The sequence below is a fragment of the Acromyrmex echinatior genome, chromosome 11, assembly GCF_024713525.1.
Source record: "Acromyrmex echinatior isolate Ae372 chromosome 11, ASM2471352v2, whole genome shotgun sequence".
Lineage (NCBI taxonomy): Eukaryota > Metazoa > Arthropoda > Insecta > Hymenoptera > Formicidae > Acromyrmex > Acromyrmex echinatior.
In genome coordinates, this window is record NC_141862.1 from 13,461,851 (window position 1) to 13,476,972 (window position 15,122).

Below are 15,122 nucleotides of genomic sequence, written 5' to 3' on the forward strand. Positions count from 1 at the left end.
TTTATTTCTTGACACAATGAACCTATACTGGATCTTACATCATGTTACTATTTTGACTGGTATAAAATCCAGTTACTACATATGGATAAGTTATAAAAGTTTAGGCTAAAGTAAGTGCATTTAGTGTAATTTAGGTAAATTATAGTAACAATTAATAATCATAAAATATTTTTTATAATAAAAGCGAGGTTAATAAATTATACGACAAATGCGCTACATTAAAATATCTGTTATTTCACTAGTGACAAGTATACAAATAATAAATGTAAAGCAATACAAAGAATATTTTTGAAAACAGTATGTTATATACATATATGTGTATTATTTTTCTCTGCACCAACTTAAATAAAATTTAATCCTGAATGAATATTTGAAAATAGGATAGATAGAAAGAATAATAAAACTATACTTATTATACTGTAACAAACACTGTTCTATATTATAATATCTATAGACAAAAAAACAATTTCATTTCTCTAATTTCATTCTCTAATTACTTTTTATATACATATATTCTTTATATTTTTTAATTTAATGTATTTCATTTATTTAAAAAATACGAATACTTTATTAATTTTTGGTTTTACTTCCAAGTGACCATTAAGACGTAATAGGCAAGGTGTTTGATAATTCTGTTGACAACGCTCGTAGGTACAGCAAACTAAACTACTAAGTCCACTCTACCTGCCCACGAGCGTTATCAGTACAATTATCAAATTGTACATATTTTAATGTAAAACATATTTAAAAAACCGATTACATAGAATCAACTTTCATGATATTTTTAAGATTGAATTATTTTGTATCAATTGAATTGAATTACATACAACTGAGATTAAATTACTTATATTATTATATATATATATATATATATATATATATATACACATATATAAAATATATTTGTGTTAACATATGAATTTAGAAACAAAATTTGAACCTTTAACATTGTAATTTTCTTGAATGAAATAATAAGTTCTACTTTATTGTTTTAGTTAAATTAATGAGAGATTTAATAAGAACAGCGAAAGATTATTAAAAATAACTTAAACTGAGTGTAATATGATATTATAAATTTTACAGTGCATGTACAATAAAATAAGAAGAAGCATCCAGGATTAAATTTATCCTAATCTGTTCTAACTTATCCACTTTAAGGTAACGGATGCATGGAATGCTACATATACATTTATAAAAAAATATACAGGTATATTTTTATTAAATTGATGCATATATGCATCTGTAGATATATTAATAAAATCACCACGCATCCGTTACCTCAACAAAAACATCAATTCATCACTCACCAATTTGATGCGCAACAGCGGAGTTTCATCTGCATCGTCGCTACGATGATTCTGTAAAAAAAGAATATAAAATCTAAATTAAAACAAAGCAAAAAATCAAGTAATATTTAAAAAAATATTTAGTAAACGTAATTCTCTTGAAAATAATTTTTAAAATATTTTTACAAGCATCGAATTTTTTAATTTACCATTCACTTACATATTTATAAAAATAATTATATACTCGAAAAAATGTTATATATATTAATAGACATTACATATATAATTATATATTATATATAAACATTTTTTATATATGAAACATTTTTTCTTAAAAAAATCTTAAAAATACATAGATATTTATAAAATTTCAAAATAATTTTAAGATAATTCTTTTTTTTCTAATTATTACTTTTAAATCGTTGTAAAATAAAGCGAATAAAAAAAGATATTGATTTTACAATAGCAAAAAAGATATTTACCGCAAGGTTGCTCCGCCGGTGCCCGATGCCTCTCCCAGACCTCTTCCTCCTCTCAAAGTTGGGATTGACACATCCTCTCGCACTGGACACTCGCAAAAAACACTCGCGAATAATGAACTATAATCGCGCGCGGACTATAACTTGAGTCCGATTACTTGAACGACACTCCCGAACAAACGCGACGCGACGAACCGGCTGCGGTTCGTTCATTTTCAAATAAAGCGGCGACGAGGGTACGTTAACTTCCCCATTGGATTTTTATACGAAGAGAACGATTTTATTCAATATCTAAAAATTTATCTAGATATATCATTCAGATCCGAAAATTTTTAGATTTGAGAAAAACCTTCTTTTCGTATAAATATCCTCTGGGTACTGAGCCCTCCCACCACGTCAAGGTGTACCCGTGAGAGGGAAGATAATCTGAAAAATGTAATAGCTATTATCTATATTACTATGCAACCGGTTAACTTTTACAAACGAATATCAAATACAGTCTGCAATTCGTTATCATTGCGAAATAAATTTAGAGCAGCTAAAAGGATTGAATCTTTTATTTATAGATGATGTCTGTAAGATATGATTACAGTCAATGAAATGGGCTATTTAATAAAAAAGAGAAATGTTTCTTTTATTATATCGGTAATAATAGTTTCAAAGAATTACGTTTAATTTTTAAACGGATCGTACAACGGAAGGTGCACAAAAACAAAAAAATAATGAAATTATTAAACTATATTAATTCTGAAAGCAGGAATTGCGTTATTTGCATGAGAGTATTATTCATATTAACGTTTTATGATTCGTATGATACCGTTCGTATAGACAAATGCGATCGTGTCGCTCTTCTTCACATTTCTTTTTGAATATAATAATCGCAAAAAATGCTAGATGTATAATAAGAAATGTTGTATTTTATAAATATTCACGTAATTCGATTACTAGAATGATTAATTATTCATAAAGTACAACGTTTCGTATTATATTTAGCATTCTTCGCGATAAGATTTTAAAAAGTAATGTGAAAGAACCACACGCGACACGACTACCTATTTCTAAGAATTTCAGTAGGGGACCGCGCAGTAATTAAGCGTGAACGTAAACATGACGCGCCGCTACGTGCCACCCCGTACCATCCTCAACACAAGGTCGCGCCAACCGTCTAACTGCCGAAATAAAACGCATATTACGAATAATACGAATGAGTAAAATAATATATTCTTCCCATTTTTAATGATTTTCGATTAATAAAACGATTATTTCTAATTTTAACGGCGCGAGTCGTTTAATGCGATATCGTAATTATATTGCGATATACCGACGAACATATTTGACGATTATTTTCGACAATTTTTCGTATCAATTACAATGTAATGCTGACAAAAGGCAAGAAGTAAAAAGAGATTCTTATTAGCGTGGTCTTCCGTACATAATTGCTCACGTGAAATAATTTTAACATCCCAATATTATATCTCAATTTTAGAATAATAGCATGCATCTAACAATAAGAATCTCATTTTTATTGTTAGTTATCGTACATCCGCGAACGCACGAAATATTTAAAATATTCATGAACTGCGTATGTGAATAATGAATCTTGGAAATAAAGGGAAAAAGTGCATACAACCTATAATCCTTTTCAATCCTTAATATATTCCTTAGTTTTAGGCAACCTTATGTAATTCGCGTTCGTAGATATTGCTGTTAATTAATGCGACACGCGGAGCGACTCGAAAACACGTCCGTCTCCCACCGAGATCGCCTAGCGAATGCCGAAGTGACGATCGACCACCGCACCTTGCCCCCCTACGCCTTCGCTCCGCGTCCCACCGCTTTTCGTCGCCAGTGACCCCCTTCCCCTACCGAGCTTTTCGCCGATGTTTTTAGATTACACTCAACTATCGCGTATTCAAACGACGAAAAATATTCAACGATTTATTCAATTATATTTTTCATATTTTACATGATTTTGACAAACGGATATCGCCGTACATTTCGCGTTTTAATTTGTGGCATCTAGGGCACAATCCTATATTATCTGCATTCTTTTAAACGTAATTAGTAATTATTCGCGTGAGGGTATTCCAACATTATGTCTGAATTTTCATTGTTCTTTTTAATAATTCATTCTTAAATAAAAATTGATAATCTATTCTATATACACATGTTCTTTATATATAAAGATAAACGCAAAAAATCTTAATAGCGTGAAACAATTTGTGCTAAATACAATTTGGTTAAAAGTATTAAATATCTTGTTAATCGTTATTTAATTTTTCAGTTAATAAATTAATTTAAAACGCTACTTTTACTGCAAATTATTCTGTGTTTCAGAAATTCTTTAAACGTGCGTATAATAAAATATAAAATAGGTTCCGGAAATTTATTTAAAATATTAAATAAAAAATAAGTCAGAAATGTAGTTATTCAAAATAATAAATACTAAATTTCTCTTTTAAGTTTTAATATATACTTTAATTTTCATCGCTTTTACAAGTATGTAAAAATTATTAAACGATTTTTACGTATATTTTGCCAACTTTAAAAAGAATTTGTAAAGTTGTATATTTATAACAAATTCTACATTGTTGTAACTAAATGCAGTTAACAAAATGAGAAAAATGTACTTTTTCAAAAATGTATAACTCTGAAACATAAATATTTAACCGTTAATGTTTTGTTTAAACTAAATTAAGTTAGAGTTAATGATAATCTTATAAATTTTTAATTTAGAAGAAGTTAATAAATTAAAGTTTAAAAGTAACTAAATGAAGTTAAAAATTAATGCGTTTAAAATTATCTAAATTAAAAGTTATTAACTTTTTAACTTTCTTTTAACTTTTAACGTTTTAACTAATTACTACCTGACAATCCTGAACATACTTTTCGTTTAAATATTAATTTAATTAATTTTAAACGCATTAATTTTTAACTTCATTTAGTTACATTTTATTATTTTAAATAACTACATTTCTGACTTATTTTTTATTTAATATTTTAAATAAGTTTCCGGAACCTATTTTATATTTTATTATACGCACGTTTAAAGAATTTCTGAAACACAGAATAATTTGCAGTAAAAGTAGCGTTTTAAATTAATTTATTAACTGAAAAATTAAATAACGATTAACAAGATATTTAATACTTTTAACCAAATTGTATTTAGCACAAATTGTTTCACGCTATTAAGATTTTTTGCGTTTATCTTTATATATAAAGAACATGTGTATATAGAATAGATTATCAATTTTTATTTAAGAATGAATTATTAAAAAGAACAATGAAAATTCAGACATAATGTTGGAATACCCTCACGCGAATAATTACTAATTACGTTTAAAAGAATGCAGATAATATAGGATTGTGCCCTAGATGCCACAAATTAAAACGCGAAATGTACGGCGATATCCGTTTGTCAAAATCATGTAAAATATGAAAAATATAATTGAATAAATCGTTGAATATTTTGTTTGAATACGCGATAGTTGAGTGTAATCTAAAAACATCGGCGAAAAGCTCGGTAGGGGAAGGGGGTCACTGGCGACGAAAAGCGGTGGGACGCGGAGCGAAGGCGTAGGGGGGCAAGGTGCGGTGGTCGATCGTCACTTCGGCATTCGCTAGGCGATCTCGGTGGGAGACGGACGTGTTTTCGAGTCGCTCCGCGTGTCGCATTAATTAACAGCAATATCTACGAACGCGAATTACATAAGGTTGCCTAAAACTAAGGAATATATTAAGGATTGAAAAGGATTATAGGTTGTATGCACTTTTTCCCTTTATTTCCAAGATTCATTATTCACATACGCAGTTCATGAATATTTTAAATATTTCGTGCGTTCGCGGATGTACGATAACTAACAATAAAAATGAGATTCTTATTGTTAGATGCATGCTATTATTCTAAAATTGAGATATAATATTGGGATGTTAAAATTATTTCACGTGAGCAATTATGTACGGAAGACCACAAGAATCTCTTTTTACTTCTTGCCTTTTGTCAGCATTACATTGTAATTGATACGAAAAATTGTCGAAAATAATCGTCAAATATGTTCGTCGGTATATCGCAATATAATTACGATATCGCATTAAACGACTCGCGCCGTTAAAATTAGAAATAATCGTTTTATTAATCGAAAATCATTAAAAATGGGAAGAATATTATTTTACTCATTCGTATTATTCGTAATATGCGTTTTATTTCGGCAGTTAGACGGTTGGCGCGACCTTGTGTTGAGGATGGTACGGGGTGGCACGTAGCGGCGCGTCATGTTTACGTTCACGCTTAATTACTGCGCGGTCCCCTACTGAAATTCTTAGAAATAGGTAGTCGTGTCGCGTGTGGTTCTTTCACATTACTTTTTAAAATCTTATCGCGAAGAATGCTAAATATAATACGAAACGTTGTACTTTATGAATAATTAATCATTCTAGTAATCGAATTACGTGAATATTTATAAAATACAACATTTCTTATTATACATCTAGCATTTTTTGCGATTATTATATTCAAAAAGAAATGTGAAGAAGAGCGACACGATCGCATTTGTCTATACGAACGGTATCATACGAATCATAAAACGTTAATATGAATAATACTCTCATGCAAATAACGCAATTCCTGCTTTCAGAATTAATATAGTTTAATAATTTCATTATTTTTTTGTTTTTGTGCACCTTCCGTTGTACGATCCGTTTAAAAATTAAACGTAATTCTTTGAAACTATTATTACCGATATAATAAAAGAAACATTTCTCTTTTTTATTAAATAGCCCATTTCATTGACTGTAATCATATCTTACAGACATCATCTATAAATAAAAGATTCAATCCTTTTAGCTGCTCTAAATTTATTTCGCAATGATAACGAATTGCAGACTGTATTTGATATTCGTTTGTAAAAGTTAACCGGTTGCATAGTAATATAGATAATAGCTATTACATTTTTCAGATTATCTTCCCTTCCCTCTCACGGGTACACCTTGACGTGGTGGGAGGGCTCAGTACCCAGAGGATATTTATACGAAAAGAAGGTTTTTCTCAAATCTAAAAATTTTCGGATCTGAATGATATATCTAGATAAATTTTTAGATATTGAATAAAATCGTTCTCTTCGTATAAAAATCCAATGGGGAAGTTAACGTACCCTCGTCGCCGCTTTATTTGAAAATGAACGAACCGCAGCCGGTTCGTCGCGTCGCGTTTGTTCGGGAGTGTCGTTCAAGTAATCGGACTCAAGTTATAGTCCGCGCGCGATTATAGTTCATTATTCGCGAGTGTTTTTCGCGAGTGTCCAGTGCGAGAGGATGTGTCAATCCCAACTTTGAGAGGAGGAAGAGGTCTGGGAGAGGCATCGGGCACCGGCGGAGCAACCTTGCGGTAAATATCTTTTTTGCTATTGTAAAATCAATATCTTTTTTTATTCGCTTTATTTTACAATGATTTAAAAGTAATAATTAGAAATCTTAATATTATTTTGAAATTTTATAAATATCTATGTATTTTTAAGATTTTTTTAAGAAAAAATGTTTCATATATAAAAAATGTTTATATATAATATATAATTATATATGTAATGTCTATTAATATATATAACATTTTTTCGAGTATATAATTATTTTTATAAATATGTAAGTGAATGGTAAATTAAAAAATTCGATGTTTGTAAAAATATTTTAAAAATTATTTTCAAGAGAATTACGTTTACTAAATATTTTTTTAAATATTACTTGATTTTTTGCTTTGTTTTAATTTAGATTTTATATTCTTTTTTTACAGAATCATCGTAGCGACGATGCAGATGAAACTCCGCTGTTGCGCATCAAATTGGTGAGTGATGAATTGATGTTTTTGTTGAGGTAACGGATGCGTGGTGATTTTATTAATATATCTACAGATGCATATATGCATCAATTTAATAAAAATATACCTGTATATTTTTTTCATAAATGTATATGTAGCATAGCATTCCATGCATCCGTTACCTTAAAGTGGATAAGTTAGAACAGATTAGGATAAATTTAATCCTGGATGCTTCTTCTTATTTTATTGTACATGCACTGTAAAATTTATAATATCATATTACACTCAGTTTAAGTTATTTTTAATAATCTTTCGCTGTTCTTATTAAATCTCTCATTAATTTAACTAAAACAATAAAGTAGAACTTATTATTTCATTCAAGAAAATTACAATGTTAAAGGTTCAAATTTTGTTTCTAAATTCATATGTTAACACAAATATATTTTATATATGTGTATATATATATATATATATATATATATATATATAATAATATAAGTAATTTAATCTCAGTTGTATGTAATTCAATTCAATTGATACAAAATAATTCAATCTTAAAAATATCATGAAAGTTGATTCTATGTAATCGGTTTTTTAAATATGTTTTACATTAAAATATGTACAATTTGATAATTGTACTGATAACGCTCGTGGGCAGGTAGAGTGGACTTAGTAGTTTAGTTTGCTGTACCTACGAGCGTTGTCAACAGAATTATCAAACACCTTGCCTATTACGTCTTAATGGTCACTTGGAAGTAAAACCAAAAATTAATAAAGTATTCGTATTTTTTAAATAAATGAAATACATTAAATTAAAAAATATAAAGAATATATGTATATAAAAAGTAATTAGAGAATGAAATTAGAGAAATGAAATTGTTTTTTTGTCTATAGATATTATAATATAGAACAGTGTTTGTTACAGTATAATAAGTATAGTTTTATTATTCTTTCTATCTATCCTATTTTCAAATATTCATTCAGGATTAAATTTTATTTAAGTTGGTGCAGAAAAAAATAATATATATACACATATATGTATATAACATACTGTTTTCAAAAATATTCTTTGTATTGCTTTACATTTATTATTTGTATACTTGTCACTAGTGAAATAACAGATATTTTAATGTAGCGCATTTGTCGTATAATTTATTAACCTCGCTTTTATTATAAAAAATATTTTATGATTATTAATTGTTACTATAATTTACCTAAATTACACTAAATGCACTTACTTTAGCCTAAACTTTTATAACTTATCCATATGTAGTAACTGGATTTTATACCAGTCAAAATAGTAACATGATGTAAGATCCAGTATAGGTTCATTGTGTCAAGAAATAAAAGAATTTTATCTTATAATTATTTTAAAAAATCGCGTTCGGAATTTTGCATCTTTTAAAATACTTAATTTTGAAATAATAAATTATGCAGAAAATGATTGTATTAATTTAAAACATAAACGATACACGATATTTATCAATGTAAGGGAAAATTATCTCCCTTTTGGATCTTACATCATTTATCTGAATTTCTTATCTCTCTGCATGTTTTGAGATGAGATTCAGCAACGAATCGTTCGAATCGTTAAGAATACGTACATGGGCCTTAAATTTTATGGGATTTATAGTAATCGATTTCCGATTTATATTTAATTTGAAGTTTTGTTGTTTATATTGTGTAAAATTTATATTAAGAAATTTGATTTAATTTCACAATATTTGAGATTTATAAAATCAAAATGTTGAAAATATCCCTCATAGAGATTTTTTTAAATTTAGATTTATTTTTAGTCAAATACTTATATTTTTAGTTTCGAATAGACGCGAATAAAGAATAAATTTATTCACACACATGTATTAATAAAATTATTATTATTGATAATTAATATTTAATCAATTTGATTAATATGATGACCCCTTCGCGACGCGTTCGTGTTTCGCGCATCATACAAAGGCGTAAAATTTTACGCTTTTAGTCGGCAGCAAAAAGGAATATTTCTCCTTGCTGTCGATCTCTGGCATATTAAGCCAGAATATTGGCCAGAAAAAAGACGAGGATCTGAACGAAGTGGGTGTTGATGTGTAACACCAATCTAATTTTTTGAAAGATATATATATATATATAAAGACAAATTCTGAATATTCGGGAGGGCAACTTACTCGCAAATTGCGAGTTCTTATATTGTTGATTTAAAATACAATAACTAACAAATAACAGAGCTAATGAGAGCTAGTGCAGATAATGAAGCGCAAGTTTTGTAGGTTTTTTAATCTACAAATTCTAGTTGCACTTCATTATCCGCAATGGCTCTCATTAGCTTTGTTATTTATTAATTTTTTGTATTTTAAAAATTAAAAGTCTTTTAATTTTAATTAGTATCATTTATTGCTCATTTATTTAATACGATCGCAATTAGGTAATCTCTCTGAATTTATCAGTACACGATAGGACATGGTTAGGCATTAGCTGCTGCATTCAGCAAAGAAAGCAGTTTTGCAATTATTGTAAAATTTGATTTAATATCATTAATTCATTTAAATTCATAAGAACCTAAAGCAAGAACCAATTGTGTTGAAGAATTTTACAACATTTGCAAAGCTGCTTTCTCTGCTGAACACAATCATTAACGTATTATATTCGCGGACGTTAATGAAGTAATGTAGGAAGTAGAAATATACGAACAGAGATAGGATACGCGAATAGACACGAATAAATGAAAATACGGATAGGTAGGACAAGTATATGGATAGGTAGGGACTGTATAGGTAAAGACAATAAATGTAGATAAATTGAAAAATTAAATTATTATAAATAAAATGACACTTAAATAGATTTCGCGATCGGGTAATTAAATTTTGTTTTAAAAAATAAATATAATTAAATTAAAAAAATATTATATAATAAATCTAACTAATAAATTATATAATATGTAGATAAGGATACATAGACATCATGTGTACGTACTTGATAATTGCAAAGAAAAGATTAAAAATTAAATAAAATTTTAAATTAATCTTAAATTTTATTTAATTGTCAACAATCCAATTGTCAAATATGATTATATATTATATATAATTTTAAATTTCATTGAATTTTCAGCTTTCCTGAAATTAAACTTAATATCTTATAAAATTCTATACATAAGTATGTATACGCATTAATATTGTAATTAATTTTATCATAAATAAATGTATGTATAATAATATTACATACGTAATATAAAATTTATGTGAACTATGTCCAGGTAAATGCCATCATGTTTATTTTTGTAATTTCCGCAATAGTTACTAATTTAAATTATACATTTATTGGAATGTTTATATATTCATATTAAATATATCTATTCCATACAGATAGCATTTATCTTGTCGTAGTAAATCAAATTTATTGTTGCTTTATTGATGTAAATTACACGAAATCGACGAACCATATGATAACAAAAATTGTTTATTAATTTAACGAATTTGATAGATGTTTAATTAAAAAAATTTTTTTTAATTTGAATTTTATTGTAAATATGAAAAAGTCATTAATAATTTTAAGTGACTTTTAATTAAAAATTTGATGTTTAAAATAATTGGCAATTTTTCGTCTATTTAATTTATTAAATGAGTCAGTAAAGATTCGAGCTTTGACTGAGGTATTTTACATTTATATTTTTAACATTACAAATATTAATGATTAATTTATTATGTACGGAAGCCTCATCGCTGTTCCTCGCGTCAAGTGGATGCTATGTTGATGCAGTTAATGCGTGATTTGTACCGATAGAAAGTTGAAATTATTTTTACAATATCATACGAAGACTTATTCCTCGTCGCTTTCTGTAAAGTCCATTCGCAAAGTCTAGTTTGGTATCTTGTTGGAAATTCTTGTACAGAATCGGAATTAATCCCGAGTTTTCTCGTCTTGCACTGGAAATAATAATTTTGTCAATAAGTCAGACAATTATATGCTATATATTTTAAAATCAAGTTACGAAATTAATTTAGTAGTATACTTTAACATACAATTTTCGTCGCTTTTTTTGTTTTATTAAATGTTCTCCCACTAGTAATAATAATGTTAGTAATAGTATTATATCTTAATAACAATACGAATTTAATATTATATAATTAATGTATGGATATATATATAATGATATGATTATTTTTTTAATCTAAATTGTTAAGTAAATAAATTTAAGCTTTATGCAAATAATTTGATTATTTTTCGATGATTGCTCTAACAAAAAAATATGATTACGAATGTATACATTTAATTTTTTAACTGTTATTTTAAAATCATTTTTAGGTATTGGAGACATCCCGCCATTCCAGAATATTGTTAATTATTAATTTATATGTATATTATACACTTATCTATGATAAAATACATGCAGATATATTACGAGATTATATTTAACAAGTTTTGATTTTTGTCGATTTAGATAATTTTTTTTCAAAATACCTTATGTTCTTTTATCAATGATATCGTGATTTACATGAATTTAATTAAAAATGTGTGGATACAAAAAATTCGAGATAAGTCGAATGGATACCTTTATATTAGCGAGGTATTAATAATTAAAATTTTGGGAAAATGCAGAAAAAAAAGATTGTTAAATTTTATATATAATAACAAATTTTTCAGAAAGCATACTTATCTCGTTATTATCAAGTTCGATTTATCTCGAACAGTTGGTACCCGAGATACTTTTGTATTCATACATATAAAAAATTACAATAATGCATGTATTTTATTACTATTAAATATATTCCTTCGTAATCACCATTCCATAAGGAAATCATTTTATCTTTTTATTTTTAATAAGAGATGATTTGTAGTAATGTGTGGTAGAACATATAATTTCCTCGCAAATTTTGATATTATATTAAAAATGCAATAAAAATGTAATTAAGATACTATCAAAATTAGTCTGAAAGATTTCGAATTCACATCTTTCTGTAGTAAGACCGCTGGTGTTTGACGGATTGCTTAATTTTTTTTGCGAATGGATCTTATGAATTTGACGTGGAATCAAAATACATCAAGTTCGCTTTTCTATAAAGATTTTTTTCTTCTTTATATCGGATACTAACCTTCACAACGTGGAGGGACCTTGATCAAATTATCGGGATAATTATCTTAAATGCGACGAAAGTCTTGTCGTAAATGTATTAATGACTTTTTATCACGATATTAATAAGTTTTATAATATAATCGCAAGTTAATAATTAATAATAAGTACGATCTAATTGTTGTTAGTATTTTCATTCCACATTTATCAATATTTCATTAAACATTGGTTTAGAAAATTTGTGTTATCATATGTATTTTCGACATTTTCGTATAATATCTCATTACTAAATTTTGTTAATTGTGCTCCTATAATATAATTCTTATTAAATTTCGAACAACATTTTTTATTATACATTGTATTGTAAATAATTATTGTATTATTAAAGGATTACAATAAAAGATAATATTAAAAAGCTGTGCAATGTAATTATTAATTATTTTATTGTATTTCGATAATCATAATGCAATATGATTTTAGCGAAATATAATAAAATAATTAAAGAAAAAAAGTGAGATATAAAATTAAAAAATAATAAACTTAAAACATACTTATCTGCAAAAACCGACTAAATTTATTAGTAACTCGTTTTTTTTACGGGGAAATATACTTACAAAGAAAAGAGGATCGCCATTAAAAATTGTCGGAGGTGGTGGAGGGCCTCTAAGGTTGATTCATTTTTATTCATATAAATTTTCTTCACAATTTTAAATTAAATGTAGTTTGCTTATACAATTAGAATAGTTCTAATTTTATTCAAATTGCAAATTGTAAATATAATTATATAATAAGAATAAGAATGGGGTAAGAGAGCCTACAATCAGAGTGACGCCATACGGGTATCACTTGTGATTGGTCCACCATGTTTTAGCCTCTAGTTTTTTAAACGCATTATTTTCTAAATTTTTAATTCATGCTCAAAAATTGTGACAAATTAAAAAATGATATTAAATAAGTATTGTATATAAAATAATAAAATTTGTACATATATTATTTATTATAATCTCAAAATTTTTACCCTTAAATATATTATTAATTTTAATTTCCATTCAAAAAATTATCCCCTTTTACATAATTTCTCTAATTAAACTTAATAATTTTTTTATACTTTATATAATTTTAATTTTATGTTCCATTTTACCACCATTCGTATATATGTTTAAACATCACTAACTTTAAAATAATTATAGCCTATTCTTCATTTAATCAATCCAGATGAATAATTCTAATAATTTATACAAAAATTTTTTCTTGATTATTATATTTTATTTTTTACTCAATTTCCCTACTATCATTAATTTTTATATTATTATTATTTAAAATATCTAAAAATTCCTATGTTTTATCATTTAACATTAATTTTAAGTTTATATTTTTATATATCCTCTTTAATATAGCTGGTTTACTTTTTCCATATTCTTTATTAAATGATATTTTATTTTCTTATTTATATCATTAAATAATTTATTATTTATCTTAATCTTAATGATATTCAAATCCTTATTTATATTATTCATTTATAATAATATATTATTTTTCTCTCTATTTTTATTTAAAATTAAATCTAAATTAATTAAAATAAACTATAGAAATTTAAATTATAATATTTATTTATATTTCCTACTTCTCTTACTCCTATCATCCTCATAATTTAATTTTATTATTCTTTTTCATATACTTATCTTTAACCCATATATTAGGTGTAGTAAAAAGAAATCCATTATTTTTCCAATGGATGGCTTTAATAATCCGTATCACGCGTAGAGATACGGATTACTAAAGCCATTTATTGGAAAAATAATGGATTTCTTTTTACTACATCTAATATAATATTTTATAAAAAGATTTTAAGTTATCCTCTAAATCTAAACCTTCAAAGTTTAATAAGTAATTTTATAAATCTTAATTATTCCCATTATTCATTTCTATCAATCTAAATCTTGTATATTATCTTTTCCCGTCCATTCTTATTAACATTATCATTATTGCAAATCAATCTTTATTTTTTTATCCATAATTATTATTATTTCCATAAAATTAATTATTTTTAAAAAATTATTATATTTTTAATTAAATACTCGCCAGCTAGTTATCTGAAGTAGGCCGGAATCCATAGTCTGTTCTTAATCTCAAGTAATGTCTTAACATAGCACTCTGGTTCATGCAGTAGTTTAATAGCATATTTGATTTGAAGGGTCCTCTACATAAAAGTCGTAGACAGTCGTGGTCTTAAATAGGAAACTAACCAATCACAATCAAATATAAGGAGAATACTCGATTAGAATTGGTCAGTTTCCTACGACTTAAAACTCCACGATCGTTTATGACTTCTATGTAAAGGAAGAAAGAACAACAAACCGTTGACTCGAATCGAGTCACTAAATCGAATACATTATAAGACCATCTCGAATCTTGAGAAATGTCTATGGATTTCGCTCCTAGAGTCCCTAAAAAAATAGAGTCTGGTCATCGGTCCATGTGTTCGA

General features: G+C 26.6%; 2 protein-coding genes across 6 annotated transcripts in view; one reads left to right on the forward strand and one right to left on the reverse strand.

The window, feature by feature from the left end:
- LOC105144233 (uncharacterized) overlaps positions 1 to 3,575 on the reverse strand; it is a 242,057-nt gene extending 238,482 nt beyond the window's left edge. For 4 of the 5 annotated variants that reach the window (XR_015546775.1, XR_015546776.1, XM_087411511.1 and 1 more), the window contains exons 1-2: positions 1,769 to 3,575; positions 1,308 to 1,358 (exon numbers count right to left, since the gene is read on the reverse strand). Coding sequence is in view for 3 of the 5 variants with exons in the window: in XM_087411511.1 (XP_087267637.1) it covers positions 1,308 to 1,342 (35 nt within the window). In the remaining 2 variants the exon portion in view is untranslated. The remainder of the gene's footprint in view (positions 1 to 1,307; positions 1,359 to 1,768) is intronic. The other variant, XM_087411509.1, reaches the window with a different exon arrangement.
- Positions 3,576 to 6,736: 3,161 nt separating this feature from the next.
- Positions 6,737 to 15,122, forward strand: part of LOC105153201 (uncharacterized) — a 70,250-nt gene continuing 61,864 nt past the window's right edge. Inside the window, exons 1-2 of the mRNA XM_087411035.1 lie at positions 6,737 to 7,148; positions 7,548 to 7,598. The gene's annotated coding sequence lies outside the window, so the exon portion shown is untranslated. The remainder of the gene's footprint in view (positions 7,149 to 7,547; positions 7,599 to 15,122) is intronic.